This window comes from Panthera leo, chromosome C1 (assembly GCF_018350215.1).
Source record: "Panthera leo isolate Ple1 chromosome C1, P.leo_Ple1_pat1.1, whole genome shotgun sequence".
Classification (NCBI taxonomy): domain Eukaryota; kingdom Metazoa; phylum Chordata; class Mammalia; order Carnivora; family Felidae; genus Panthera; species Panthera leo.
This window is the reverse complement of record NC_056686.1, coordinates 50,905,804-50,921,656: the sequence shown is the minus strand read 5'-3', so window position 1 is coordinate 50,921,656 and position 15,853 is coordinate 50,905,804. Positions and strand designations below refer to the sequence as shown.

At 36.3% G+C, this 15,853-nt stretch overlaps 1 protein-coding gene across 8 annotated transcripts in view; it reads left to right on the top strand.

The window, feature by feature from the left end:
• Nucleotides 1–15,853, top strand: part of DOCK7 (dedicator of cytokinesis 7) — a 229,138-nt gene that overhangs the window by 137,317 nt on the left and 75,968 nt on the right. For all 8 annotated transcript variants that reach the window (XM_042951975.1, XM_042951973.1, XM_042951972.1 and 5 more), the window contains exons 19-22: nucleotides 4,057–4,143; nucleotides 8,434–8,665; nucleotides 11,555–11,719; nucleotides 13,651–13,820. In XM_042951975.1, coding sequence (XP_042807909.1) covers nucleotides 4,057–4,143; nucleotides 8,434–8,665; nucleotides 11,555–11,719; nucleotides 13,651–13,820 — 654 coding nt within the window. The remainder of the gene's footprint in view (nucleotides 1–4,056; nucleotides 4,144–8,433; nucleotides 8,666–11,554; nucleotides 11,720–13,650; nucleotides 13,821–15,853) is intronic.

Sequence of the window (15,853 nt, the reverse complement as noted above, 5' to 3'; positions counted from 1 at the left end):
AGTGCCATTTTGCAGTGAACCACCACCAACATGCAGTAAAGGATATAACCTAGCAAACTTTTATTTTTTTACTTTAAAAAAAAAAAAATTTTTTTTTTAATGTTTATTTATTTTTGAGAGACAGAGAGACAGAGCATGAGCGGGGGAGGGGCAGAGAGAGAGGGAGACACAGAATCCAAAGCAGGCTCCAGGCTCTGAGCCGTCAGCACAGAGCCTGACGCGGGGCTTGAACCCACAAACCGCGAGACCACAACCTGAGCCAAAGCCGGACGCTTAACCGACTGAGCCACCCAGGCGCCCCCCCTTAGCAAACTTTTAAAAAAGTATTTTTTTTTTTTTTAAATTTTTTTTTTTTTTCAACGTTTATTTATTTTTGGGACAGAGAGAGACAGAGCATGAACGGGGGAGGGACAGAGAGAGAGGGAGACACAGAATCGGAAACAGGCTCCAGGCTCCGAGCCATCAGCCCAGAGCCTGACGCGGGGCTCGAACTCACGGACCGTGAGATCGTGACCTGGCTGAAGTCGGACGCTTAACCGACTGCGCCACCCAGGCGCCCCTAAAAAAGTATTTTTAATATCTCATTTGCCCGAGTTCCCTGGGTATCTCTAACCTAGGTTAGAGATTGACTAAATCTGTGACATCCTGAGTAACTCATTAGTTTTAACTACATTAGTTGAATGCACTTGATACATCTGTGTCCTCATTTTTACAAAGAGCACACCAGGTTGTATCAGGCATTGTCAGGACATGACATGTCAGCAGAGATGTATTTAAGTATTAACATGGAGGTAGACAGTGTATGACTGTGTAATATTTTTAATAAATATGTTTCTTTCTGAAAAGAAGGAAAAAAAATTATAGGACTATTGGTATCAGCAAAAAGGAAAGTTACATGGATCACCGAAGAGTTTAGTATCTTTTTTGAGAGTGGGGGGCAGAAGGAGAGGAAGAGAGAGAATCTTAAGCAGGCCCACAACCAGTGCAGAACCTGACTTAGGGCTTGATCCCATGAATGTGAGATCATAATCTGAGCTGAAATCAAGAGTCAGATGTTCAACCGACTGAGCCACCCAGGTGCCCCAAGAGTTTAATATTTAATTAAATTTTTGTACATCCATACAATGGTGCAGTAGTTAAGAAGAGTAATATGGATTTCAATATCCCAATAGGATGTTTATAATACAAATGTAAAAACAAACAGTATAATGACAACCAAACTCACATATCAGATACACATCAGTAATTTTGTGGGAAATAATTTGGAAAATACATATCAAGTTTACCAAGGTTAACTTTCAAAGGGTAAGGGATTGTGGAAGTTTTTATTGTTGTTTTAAATTTCATATACTTTTGAAAGGTAGTATATAGTTATTTTCAGGATTTCACTGTGGCCTCACCATTTATTAGTTGTGTAACCTCAGATAAGTTTCTTAATTTCTCTGTTATGGACTGAATTATGTCTCCCCAATCCCCACCTCATCTTCCCACTGCAAACCCCAAATTCATATGTAACCCCCAAATTCATATACAACCCCAATGTGATAGGTTTTGTAGATGAGACCGATGGGAGGCAATTAGGTTTAGATGAGTTTTAGATGAGGTCATGAGGGTGGGCCTCATGATTAGTGCCTTAAAAAGAAGAGACATCAGAATACTCTTTCTTTTGGCTATGTGAGGACACAGTGAGAAGGTGGTCGTCTGGAAGCTTGGAAGGGTTTTCACCAGAAACTGACCATGTTGCACCTTGATTTTGGGCTTCTAGTCTCCAGATTGTGAGAAAATAACTGTTGTTTTAGCCACACCAATGTATGATCTTTTGTTATGGCAGACTGAGCTGACTAAATATTCTCTGTGCCTGAATTTTCTCATCTGTAAGTTGAGAATAATTAATGCTTATAATAAAGGGCTATGTTGATGATAGTAGTCTGTAGAACATTTAGAATGGTGCCACATCAAAAGTGTTAAAGCAGTGTTTGCTACTATTATGGGATTCCTATTTGCTGCACTGCTTGTAAGAGTTTTAAGACAGCAGTTCTTACTTCACATGCATCAAAATCACCTGGAGAGTTTGTTGTAACACCAACTGTTAAACCTTACCCCACAGAGTTTCTGATGCAGGAGGTCTGGGTTGGGGCTTGATTATTTACATTTCTGACAAGTGCCCAGGTAATATTCATGCTGTTCATGCTCAGATCAGACTTTAAGAACCACTATTTTTAAAGCAGTATGTGTTCACATTTTATTTGTGTATTCTGTGTTTTTAAGCTGAAAGCAAATGTTTTGGGTTGAAAGAGCTAGTACTAATTTTTTGCTTTGAGCAGTTCCAATTTACCTTACCATCTTTCTTTTACAAAAGTTTCAAAACCTGTGTTACTTACCTCAGTAGAGACATTGCATTTCTTACCTACATAATGTTGAATTTTGTAAGAGGACTGATTTTAATTGGTTTTCGTTTCTACACATGGTAAAAAAAAGAAAATGCAACCATGGGAAAGAATCTCTAAAACATTTTTTCCCCTAAGACTTTCTGTTTTTGGTCATTTATTTCAAAGATATTTGTAATTCCTTGTTACAGCTTTTTATTTTCTAATGATGACTGCTTTAACATCCTTGTCAAATCTGTCCAACCTTTGTCATCTTAGTGTTTGTTGATTGCCTTTTCTCATTTGAGATTTTTCTGGTTCTTGGTATGATGCAAGATTTTTTATTCTAACCTGGACATCTTGGGTATTATTGTGATCTCAGATCTTATTTAAGCCTTCTGTTTTAGCAGTAGGGGGAGGCGCTATTGCCACATTCATGCCACAGGTAAAAGTCCACATTCCTCACTTTGCAGTGGGTTGAGGATGCTTATTGGATAGAGGTAGGATTTCAGGTTCCCCACTAGACCTGCGCAGATACCTCTCTATGCGAAGAGGAAGGGCACCTTGGTACTGCTCCTTCCTTGCTTGGATTCCACTGACACCCATTTGGAGGTGGTACTTGTTACCACCGGACTGAGACAGGGCTTTCCATCTCCGTCTTTGCTAATACCACCCAATGTGCTAAGGGAATCTGGGCACCTTATTACAGTCAGCCGAGGGTGGACGGACACCTGGGCTCTCTACTCAGCCTGTGGCGGCTGAGGGTGGGGTTGGGGGCAGTGGGGCTGCAACTTGTTTCCATGTGTTTGGCCAGAGTAGGGCAATTATTGGCTTTGATTAGAGAGAGCAGGCTCTTCTTGAAGCTTGTTTTTCTCTGCTTCTTTCGGCATTTCCGGGTTGCCATCTTCTCTAGGGGCTAGTCCAGGATCTGTGAAGCAATAATAAAACCAAGGAAACACTACTTTCTGTTTCCTCACATCCTGAGGTCACTAGCCATTTGCATTATCTCCACCTTTCAGCGTTTTGTGTATCATGTTCAGGGTTTTTAGCCGTACTTAGCAGGAGGAATAGAGAGAAGTAATGTACTGACTGTCTTTTTAAAAATACTTTTTATGATCTAATTTAAATTAACATTCCTAGCAATTTACATCAAAAGAAAAGTTTTCTATTCCTTACAACAGAATTCTGTTGCTGTAAATATTTTACAGCTCCATTAAAACAAAATAGTAGTTTTCGTAAGAAAAAACCAGAATATTACAAACCATTAAGATATTGTAGATATGAATTTATTGACATGAAAAGCGATTCACAATGTGATATTTGAAAAATAGGTTTAAAATAATGTTTTATATTCTATATTATGCATTATATATTGTACATATTTATGCAAAGGTAGGGTGTATATAAATATATGCACAGAGGAAGATTTAGAATGATATAAAAGGATATATCTTTGGGAAGATAGCATTTTGAGTGCATATTTTCTGCTTTTTTGCTCCTTGAGTCTTTTAATTCTCTTGTAGAAAACATAATTTTGTAATAAGAACAAAATGTAAGTTTTACATTTATTTACAGTGCATATAAATAGATTTCCATGGTATTTTTTTTCTCATTGAGGTGTTACAATTTTTGTTTTCAGAATATCTTATCAACTTAAGTATCTGTGATCATTAAATTTAATATCTTACAGGTTCCTCTACCTGGCATGAAATGGGTAGATAATCACAAAGGTGTTTTTAATGTGGAAGTTGTTGCTGTTTCATCTATCCATACACAAGTAAGTAAGTTTTAATAATTTATATGATCAATTTTCACTTGAATGATGAATAGAATATATTATCTAGTACTTAAGTCAGTTTTAGTACAGTTATCTGTTGTAAGAATTATGGGACTATATATCAGGAATGTAAGATTTAGAAGTTAACTTTTTAAAGGAATCAACAAAATGTCATTTAATATCAACACAAGCAAAATTTTTGCTTTTCAAAATGTCATCAACTTCATTTTGAACAATTAAGTGACTTTTTTTGTTAAGTTTCTGGTGTGTTGCAGAATTAGAGTTGAAAAACCATCATCCAACTCATTTTATTCCTCATAGACTCAGATAATTTAAGAGAAAGGGTTCTTAGGGATCATTTGCTCCATATTCCTCACTATAGATCTGAAATATACCAGGCTTTTCTCAAAGTCTGGTATGTTTACTCTTTCTCTAGCTGGAATACTTTGCTCCTGACATGCACTTCTTTTCAACAAGGCTTCTGCTTACCTTAGGCCTTTTCTGGAGACTTTTAAACATAGCAGCCCCATCATTCCATATCATCTTAACCTGCACTTGCTACTGCTTCTGGCTCTTACCTGTACTCTCTTGCACTTTTGCTTTCTTTCCTGTGTGTGTGTGTGTGTGTGTGTGTGTGTGTGTGTGGTACGTGTGTATGTATGTATGTATACATACTTATGCATTTATTTATTGTTTCTTTCCCCATTAGGCTGTAAGCTCCATAAAGTCGGGGATGTTGTTACCTGTCAAGGAAAGAAACTTTCCTTCAAAGACCTTACAGTATAATAGGGGAAAATGTAAAAATAATTACAGTACAATAAAATTATGACTGTGTTAGATATATGAACGAAATCCTTTCAAGAGGAGAGTTGTCTGTTCTGCTGGGAACTGAGATACTGTATTGATAAGTAGGCATTTACCATACAGAGAGAGAGTGGGCTACTCAGTTGATAAAAAGCATGTGCAAAGAGATAGTAGTTTATTCAAGGACAGGCAAGTAATCTGGTGTGAATGTAATTTATAGTGCATGGGAAATCGTGATAGATGAGAATAGAAGACTAGGCTAGTTACAGATTGTGAAGGACTTTTAATGCTATAGAGTTGAGGGTCTAGGTAGATGGTGATTTCTAACCTAAATAGGAAACATCAGAGAAGTAAATTTGGTAGCATGCTAAGAGAGATTTGGGAGATAATCAAGATGCTTCTGGAGCTATAGTGAATTTATTTTTGAGCCTGTTGAGTTTGAAGTGCCTATGTACTTCAGATAAAAATATCCCAAGGCAGTTGTAATTAAGTTCGAGTTTAGCATTGGAGGTGACAGAATAAATGTGATAGCTGAAACTATACTGGTGAGTGTTTTTCCAGGGAGAAAATGTAAGAGTGAGAAGAGGCAAGTGTTGAAAATGGAATCCAACTTGAAAAGGGAGGGGGTGGTATATGGGGATTTCCAAGGCCACTTTCAAGTTCGGTGATTTTCTAGCAGAACTCACAGGACCCAGCATACAGCCATATTCATAGCTATGATTTATTTTAGTGAAAGATACAAAATAAAATCAGCTAAGGGAAAAGATGTCAAGTTCAGAGGAAACAAAGCACAAGCTTCCAAGAGTCCTTTCCCAGTGGTCACATAGGGTGAGTTGAAACAGCACATTTGAAATGTATACCAGGGAAGCTCATTCATTAGAGACTTAGTTCCCAGGGTTTTTACTGTAGGCTTGTAACATAGGTACCCACCCGCTGGCTATCACATACCAGAATTCTTCATTACCATAAGGAAAACACATTTTCAGCATAAACCATATTGTCTGCCCAAACAATTTAGGTATGGTGAGCCATCATCCCCTAACAGTTGGAACTCTCTTGAAATCCAAGTTCTGAGATGCCAGCCAAGAGCCAACTGTGTAAGCTGTCCTTTCAAATGGTAGCAGTCTTAACCTTGCTAGTGAACTCTTTTCTGCAGTGAAATTGGGAAAAATAAGACAGAGCATTTCTATATTAAGTTTTAAAACAACAACAAAAAACAGTAGTAGATAGGTTTTATTTAGCAGTATACAGGTAGAACCCAGTAAAAGAATGGCTCCAGGAGAATTTTTCCTTTTCTGATACTGGATATGTTCTATGTTTCCTATAGTCCTTACTCTTTTGATAATGATTAAGATTGGTGTTCTAGTATACTGTTGAAATATATTCTTTCCCTTAATAGTATCCTAGTAAGTATAAAAATACAGTATTTTTCATGTTTTTTAAAGTCCTATAATCATTATTAGTTTTCTCCTTTTAGAGTTGATAGCATATTTATCTTTAACTCCTACCTTTGTTTTTTGGAGGCAGATACATGTGTTGTCTTAAGTGACAAAGAAGGATTTTAGGCAAAATATATAGATGATTTAGAATCTATAGAGTGTAGGGGAAGATAAAATGGAAGTATCTACTTTGTGGCATTCGGCATTCACAGTCCTGATGACTAATACTCAAGATTTTATAAATTTTTGTAATTCTGTAAGTTTCATCATGTATTATCTTTTTCAATTGAAGACAATAATGTTTCTTATGTTGTTGTTTTTAAAAAAATGTCTATTTTTGAGAGACCAGAGATGAGCAGGGGAGGGACAGAGAGAGGGGGAGACAGAGAATCCCAAACAGCCTGCATGCTTTCAGCGCAGAGCTCAACGCAGGGCTTAAACTCATGAACTGTGAAATCATGACCCAAAAGTGAGAGTTGGAAGCTTGACTGACTGAGCCACCCAGATGCCCTTCTTAAGATGCTTTCATACTTTTTTTTTTTTTCAATACATGAAGTTTATTGTCAAATTGGTTTCCATACAACAGCCAGTGCTCATCCCAAAAGGTGCCCTCCTCAATACCCATCATCCACCCTCCCCTCCCTCCCACCCCCCATCAACCCTCAGTTTGTTCTCAGTTTTTAACAGTCTCTTATGCTTTGGCTCTCTCCCACTCTAACCTCCTTTTTTTTGTTTTCCTTCCCCTCCCCCATGGTCTTCTGTTAAGTTTCTCAGGATCCACCTAAGAGTGAAACCATATGGTATCTGTCTTTCTCTGTATGGCTTACTTCACTTAGCATAACACTCTCCAGTTCGGATGTTTTCATACTTTGTTTATAGCTATGTGAAATGTACTGGAGAAATATATAGTTAGAACTCGGTAATTTTTTATTTAAAACATACATATCAAAATAGAACAATATTAGAACTATAAATGTGAATGAAGATTTTCAGCATTACTGTCTTCAAATTTATTTTCATTGTTAACTAAGTAAAAGTCTTCCCAGAGTTCCCACAGACTTTTGCTCACATCTCTTGGTCAGAACTGTACACATGGTTATGATGAGGCATAAAGCAGCTGAGAGAGCAAGCGCCTACCCTGGGACTGGGCACATGATTACTTTAAAATAAGACTGTAGTTCTGTTAGTGTAGAAGGAGGTTAAATAATAGCAGTCAGGATTTAGTCAGGAGATGGAAGCTGCCATTAATTTGAATGGGGACAATTTATATATAAATAATTGTTACCTGGGTTAAAGGTGATTCATTTCTAATGGGGTAAAAGAAAATTCTGTGATTGTAATGGAGATAGCAGTTGTAGAAAGTGATAAGGAAGGAACTTAGAAACCTGGAGGAGGATCCTGAAGGCTGCGAATCAGACCCCTGAGGAGGGAACACTACTGCTGCAGGAACACATTGCCTGCCTTGCTGTGGTGTGGAGGGTACCTGCTGAGGAGCAAAAAGAGCCACCTTGGCTGTTGTGAATGCTGCTGCCATGTCCCTCACCTCTGAGCCCCAGCATTCACATCTGCTAGCCGCTGTCAGGAAACAAACTGGAGGAAGGAAGGCTGTTTCCTGCACCCTGTATTGTCAGAGCCAGACCACAGGCCAGCTGGCAAAGGAAAAACACAGTTTGAAGGGTCTAGCTCCACTGTTACAAAACGTGGCAAAGATGGTGGCTTTGGATGGAGCTGAGAGATAATAAATTAATAATGGGCACAGGCCATGCACTAACAGAGCTGCACAATAATTAAGTTCTAAAACAATTAGGCAGATTCACATTGGGGGAAAAAATCCTTAATTCATATCAGAGTTCTTGAGTACTCAATAGCGTTCGAAATGGCCACTTTACAATGATAAATGAGAGCAGAGGTAGTGTTTAATTGGAAACAATGTCCATATATACTTGTGTACTTTTTGTATTACTGATTCATATGAGCTATTTTATTTTAGTGGTCCAAAGTTTGAGGAATATCCAGTTATAGTGCTTTTGTTCATTCTTTGTTTTAGGATCCTTATCTTGACAAGTTTTTTGCTCTGGTTAATGCTCTGGACGAACACATGTTCCCAGTCCGAATTGGAGACATGCGAATCATGGAAAATAACTTAGAAAATGAACTGAAGAGCAGTATTTCAGCACTGAATTCATCTCAGTTGGAACCAGTGGTCCGATTTCTTCATCTTCTGCTTGATAAACTGATACTTTTAGTTGTTAGACCTCCTGTCATTGCTGGCCAAATAGGTAATTTACTTATGTTTGGGGAATTATGAAATTTATAATTGTACATTTCTAACTTTTGCAGAAATAGAACCATGATTTACTGTTTGTTATCTGTAATGACTGTGTTTGATTTGGGGGAGGAAAAGATGGGGTGTTATTGTTTCTCATGCCAGAAAAGAGCTTTCTTTTTGTTTTCATAAAATGTGCCATATAGACCTCAACTCAGATTATGGAAACAAATTCATTTATTTATTCATTCAGCAAATATTAAGCATTTACTATGTGCCAGATACTGATAGTTGTATCCAAGGCTTATTATTTCCTGATTTTAAGGATCTCACAGACCAGTTTGGAAAACAGGCAACTAGATAAATGATTTTGCATTTTACATGATATGTGCTCTATGTAGCCTACATTTTGACTCATTTGCTATCTTCTATTTAAAAATAGCTTTTTTCATCAACTCAAAATCTCTATATTCTCATTTTCTTCTGTGTCGTTCTGGAACTAGAGGTACTCCTGTTTCCCACTCTTTTTCCAAGAGTTATTCCTCTGCTTGTGCTAAGAGCTTCCACCCAAATCCTGCGGAGTAGTTGAGCTTGTAAGAAATTTCAGCTAACGGGTTATAAAAATTTTGTGTTAACTGGTTGCACAACGGAGAGGAATGTTCAGCAACTTGGGATTTTTTATCTTAGGGCAGACTTGTCAGTAGAGGTGATTCTTGGGTCAAACATTTTAAAGATGAGTAGGAGTCTGACAGTTAAATAACTAGTCCAGGGAGATGAAATAGTATGTGCATGGTATACAGGCAAATAAACTGGGAAATTTGGGGGGAATTGTAAGTAGTCACAAATTGGAGGGTTGGTGATTGGAAATGATATTGGTGGTGAGAGAGAGGAGATGGGCTCTTCCATGATGACACTTAGGGAACCGGGACTATTATTCTATAAGAAATCAATAGCTTTTGAAAGGTCTGGTCTTAATTAGGGAAGTAATGTGACCCAGTTTGACTGTTACAAAGATGAGTGTAGTGTGCTGCATGGAGATGGGTTGAAAGTGGGAAATCTGGAGACAGGAAGACGAATTAGGAATCTTACAGAATTTCATACAAAAAACTCTGAAGTCCTGCCAAAAAACAGGTGACAGTGAGATGAAGAAGAGGGGTAGGTCAAGAAATACTGAAGAGCAATTGTACAGAGTACTGTCAAAGGAGTCGTTCAAGATTTTAAGAAAAAAAATTAGCATTGTTCATTTTTGTAGATTATGTAAGTAATGTAATAATGATGGCACTAGTAACAAACATTTGCCCAGCACTAGTTATATGCCAGCAATAGTGCTGTGTGCTTTATTTATATTAATGTATGCATTCCTCACAACTCTGTGTCTGGGCATTAGTACCACTATTGTACAAATGAGTAGAGTGATGAGCACAACGCTTGAAAATTTGCTGAGGATTCAAACCCAGGCAACTGACTCCAGAGTCCCAGTCTTATCTACTAAAGAAGTGTCCACTGGTGAAATTGGCAAGAATAGTTGTAGTCAAATAGTGGAAGTGGAGACCAGATTACAGAGAATTAAGTCGTGCATAGTACATGATGAAAGGAATATAAGAGTATACACTACTCTTCAAAGAAATTCAGTTAGAAGAGGAACCAGGGTTGATTACAGCATAAAGATGGAGAAGTTTGAGCATGTTTATGTGCTTTGTGAAACTAGTGGAGTGCAGAGAAAAATAAGATAAAGAGGTGCTAAAAGGTTTAATTAATGAAGCATGTCTGTAGGACACAAGTGAAGGTGGAGAGATCATTCTTCTGTATAGGAGAGGAGCACTGCTTCTTTTGGAAGGGAAATAAAAATGGTTTCAGATTTGGTAGTAAAAAGTTGAGGACTTGATAAATTTGTACTGTGAGATAAAAAAACAAAAAACAAAAACAAGATTTCCTGAGAAGGGAGGAAAGTGAACCTGAGTTTTGAGAAGGATTCTGATGGTTTGGAATAGCTACTGTGAGGAAAAGGAAAAGGAATTAAGTAGAACACAGGTAAAATTTCTATAGCCCACTTAGGCCTCTGTGTCTCTAGTTCCTTTTCTGGTTCCGTATATATATATTAGTTCCTAAATGACCACTTTACTGGATTATTCCACTTTTAGGAAAACTTAGGCCTCATTTCTGTTCATAATTTCCTGTCTTGATTAAATAAATCCTAGATTCTGAGGCTTTATTGCTCAAAATGGCTGTTTGTTTTATCCATTTATTCAGTGTGCTACCAGAATTTTCCAACTTTTGCAAAATTCTTGTTACTTACTAACTTGAATGACTGGGTAGGTATTGCTTAGCCTGGTGTTTAAAATGCTATACAGTCTTACCTCAACTTTTTTTTCTAGCCACCTAGTCCTTCTGCTGACTCACTCATGTCACTCAAATAGCTAATTCACTATTCTCTTATGATTTGAAGTTGATACTTTTAATAATCCGCTTTGATTGTTAATTTTTTAAAAACAAAAGTAACATCTGCTCATTGTATGTTAATTTAGGTTTTCAGAGTCACCTTTAAAACAAGAAGTGACTTTTCGAAGGTGATACACAAGATAGAATTTTTTTTTTCTTAAGTGCTTTGTATTATTTTACAAAATAATGGGTACCTGTTGGTTGATGTTTCTTTTTTTTGGACTACGCAAACCCATCCAGTGTTCATGTTAAATTAGTAAAATTAGTGTTTTAAAATCTTTAGAAAAGGAGTTTTGCTTCAGCTAATAAATACATCATTAAAATCAACATCAAATATCATCTTTATCGTCTTACTGTGTATAATCACTATACTTAACACATACAGAGATGACAAAACCTTGATCTTTTTGGAATTTGCAGTTTAAAAAAGTTAACACAAAAATATTTTCCTCCTTCTTAAAAGTTAATCTAGGTCAAGCATCTTTTGAAGCCATGGCATCAATTATAAATCGGCTTCACAAAAACTTGGAAGGAAATCATGACCAGCATGGCAGGAACAGCCTTCTCGCATCATACATCTATTATGTTTTTCGCCTACCGAATACTTATCCTAATTCCCCATCACCAGGTATTTTATTCTTTTTATTTGAAACTGTCTTGCATAGATTGTATGTTCATGGCAAGTCTGAAATAATCCAGTAGTCATAGTGGGATGCATTCATTCAACAGTAGACATTTATTGAGTACTTGCTAAGTGGCATGGACTATGCTAGGTGCTGGAGTTAAATGGATAACTAGCTTACATATTCAGGCATCATTATTTATACAGCTTCCTTTAATTTGAATGAGAGCTTGGTTGACTTAATTCTTGGAAATGAATCTTGAAAATTAGTTCTGTTTCTCTGGAAGCATTTTATCCTTCTCTGTTATGGTAAGATAAATGGACTGTTATTTTGTCATCTGGAATGCTGGACACTAAAGAAGAAATCGGATGGTGTAGTAGTACCCTGATAACCATGTGAAACCTACAGTAATATAAAAGATTATTCCCTAGAAAAGTCCTGATCTCTTTATGGCAAATAAAATATATAGCCTTTCTGAATGTCAGGACCCAAAGTGGTTACTTGCTTTTTGTATGACATTGGTGGTGGGAGTGGGGTGGGGAGGTGGGGGGTGGTGGTGAATGTTGTAGTTTGAATAACTCTTCAGTTCAGTTAGTTAATGATTGTGTTGTGCATACCTTTCAACCTGCTAACATATTTGTATGAGTCCTCATTCATCACTAATGATAATGGTAAGTGCCCTTTTCCAGCTATTGGCAATATTAACATTAATAATGGTGATAAATAATTATGACATTCATTATGAAAACTAGGCATAATAGTAATCTGACTCTAAGTTTTACCTCATTTCTTAATTGCAAAAAGAGAAATAATTGACTCATTCTGGGTTGTAATTTCATATCTTGATTTTGAAAATTCTAGTACTTGAGGCTCTGAATGTATATTGTGGACTGTATATAGTGCTCTTCATTTATGCTTTCATTCAGTACACTATTAGAATTCCACAGATTTTGCAAAACATCTTTTTTACATACTGACCTGAAAGACTGTGTAAATTAATGAGTTGACAGGTATGTGTCATTTGCAAACATGACACTCGGAAGGATTTCTTTAGGAAAATGGAGATCAATTATGGATACAATTGTGGGGTATTTTTATGTTCATAGAACATGGTTGATTTTAGACTAAGAGGAATTCTTGCTTTTATAACTTGGACTCTTAGAATTATCTGGAGTATATATCTATGTCTGTATATCATAAAGATGCCATTTTGTTACAGTTCAAATTCTTGTTGATGAAGACAGAGAAATAAAACATAGTCTTGTTGGGCACCTGGGTGGCTCAGTCAGTTAAGGGTGTGACTTCAGCTCAGGTCATGATCTCACAGCTCATGAGTTCAAGCCCCACATTTGACTCTGTGCTGACAGCTCAGAGCCTGGATCCTACTTCAGATTCTGTGTTTCCTCCCTCTCTCTCTGCCCCTCCCCTGCTCATATTCTGTCTGTCTGTCTGTCTCTCTCTCTCTCTCTCAAAAATAAATAAATATTAAAAAAAATAGTCTCATTTAAGAAATGTTGGCAGTAAATTGGCTGTTCCTCTAGGACTGTGTATCAAGGACAGAGTAGGAGAGGTGGGAAAAAGGAAGAGCCATTAGTTGAAAAATTTGGGGTCCTGGATACCCTTATATCTAAAGTGAAAATAATACATGTGTATGTGTGTGTTTTCTATTCTTGCTGTTCGTTGTACAAGTAATACATAGTCAGAAACATTGACAAGATCACGATTTTATCATTGCGTATGGTTTTGTCCACTGCTATAAAAGTTTCTTTGTGTAGCTATCATTAAGTTTTGAGTTTTTTTAAGTTATAGTATTTTTCATTTAGAAATAAAAGCAGTTCAGGACTTTTATAGATTTTTGTAAAGTAGCAGAAATTTTTTTCAGGTCCTTTCCTGACTGATTTTCTTTAATTATGTGCTGTTTTATGTACAACTCTAGGTCCTGGGGGTTTGGGAGGATCAGTGCATTATGCCACAATGGCTCGATCTGCTGTGAGACCTGCAAGCCTTAATTTAAATCGTTCTCGGAGCCTTAGTAATAGTAATCCAGACATATCTGGGACGCCCACGTCACCAGATGACGAAGTACGGTCAATCATCGGCAGTAAGGTAAACTGAAGATAGTCATCTGTACATTTTTGATTTTCGGTTTATGAACAAGTGAGCAATGTCTAATTTTAATTTATCCTTATTTTAAAATGTATTTGGGTTAGTAATAGGCAAGAAATTGTATCTTTCTGTTCTATCACTATGCACACTGAGTGTTTCATGTTTCTATTAAATAAGCTTGCTATTACAAACTGGTTTCTACATTCTGCTCAAGAAAATCTGCCAAGTTCAGAAATTTGTCCAGGATGACCAGTCTGTGTAACTTACTTTTGTCTGTGTGATACTCCATCCTGTGAAAAATGACTAGATTAATTTCCTATAGAATTAAAAGATACTTATGTGACTGCTGTGTAGAGGGACATGACATCATTGATTTAAACTACAGACCCCCATCCCTTCTCTGAAAAATATCAAGAACATTGATTAGGCTTAATTGGTAATATAGCTACCTTTCACATGGAAAACTCTATAGAAAATTCACCAGGACACAAAAAATATGATTTATTTAATGATGGTTAATGGTTATTTCAGGTAACAAGGGAGAGGCCAGCTAGTTTAAGATCCAGCTATATTATATTTACAGCATCTTTATTGAGCCCCCTTAAAAAAATTAAGGAATAATTATTACCTTTATAGGTAAAGTACACGAATAACTGAGTTTAAACAAGCTGGCAAAAAGAATAGTAAGACTGAGGCCAATAAATCATGGTATGTTGTGTTTTGACCAAACCATTCAAATACATATACCATTGTTGTGGAATCATAGCCAACTTCTCTTTGGCACTTTTAGCCTGTTAACTAGGATCTGAGGAAGAATTAATGAATATGTTCTACAGTCTGTGTTTAACCCCTAGCCTGAACTGTAATAGATCTTTGTGGGTTTTTTTTTTAAACAGTCTGGGTTTTTTTATGTGAAGTATTTGAACATTGATCAGAAACATCAGAAATACTCTTATCTTTTCATACAGCTATAGAAATTTTACATTCAGAAGCTTCCAATGAACTCAGCATTGTTCATTTAAAGTAACAACTAATTTTTAAAGTAATTGCTCACAGATCAAGAATATATTTTGTAGTCTTATATTTTAAATGATAAACGTGGATTTCAATAACTTAAAGATCCATATAGATGTTACTCTAATTAGACAATTTTGATTTTTTGTGAACTGCCCAAGAGAGTGATGTGCAGAAGTATTTACATGGGATTCTGCAGGCAGAGTAACCTGAGGAGTATAGCAATTGTAAATGAGAAGGCTCCCCAACAACCCCCTGCATATAAAATTTCCACCTTTAGGAAAAGAACTCAGATTTTTTATCCTTGTATTCATTCTTGACCGTATCTCATTGTCATAGAGGTAGTACTTAGCATTATTTATGTACAACTCTAGGTCCTGGGGTAAAGAGTAGTGTAAGAGTTATGGAAAGTAAAGAGTTATGGAAATGAAAAGGAACATTTTCCTCAAGGTTCTGTTTTTAAAATGCCTCTTAATTTCTGTAAGATTTGCATTATGCCTCACCTAGCATGATTCTAGAGTTTTCCTTTATATGATGTATTTGATAGATTATAATCTCGAGATTTAGAATAAACTTCTACATGTATTGGGATGATTATTTGCCTTTTTTCCAGTAGTTCATAAAATGAGACATAATGACATAAACATCTGATGATCTGTAGTGTAAATATAATGATGTATATATATAAACTTCTAAGAAAGCCATCATAAGATGAGAATTTGTCTTATGACAACACAGCCTCATCCTACTCAAGTTTTATTTAAATAGATTTCATGTTTTCTTTTTTTTTTTTTTTGCTGGAAAATTTTCTGATAGTTACTTTATTTTGGACTATCATTTTACTCATAATTGCTAATGATAATGGTATATAATTTTATCTCCTTATTAAAATTGAAAGGAATCTGAAGTTTATTTATAACTACTATTTATTTATTCTGACTTCATTGGCCTTTCCAATCAAGAAACTCTTTTCTGAATAATTTGGTCTTTCCACCCTGCCTCAGCCATGGTCATGTCCT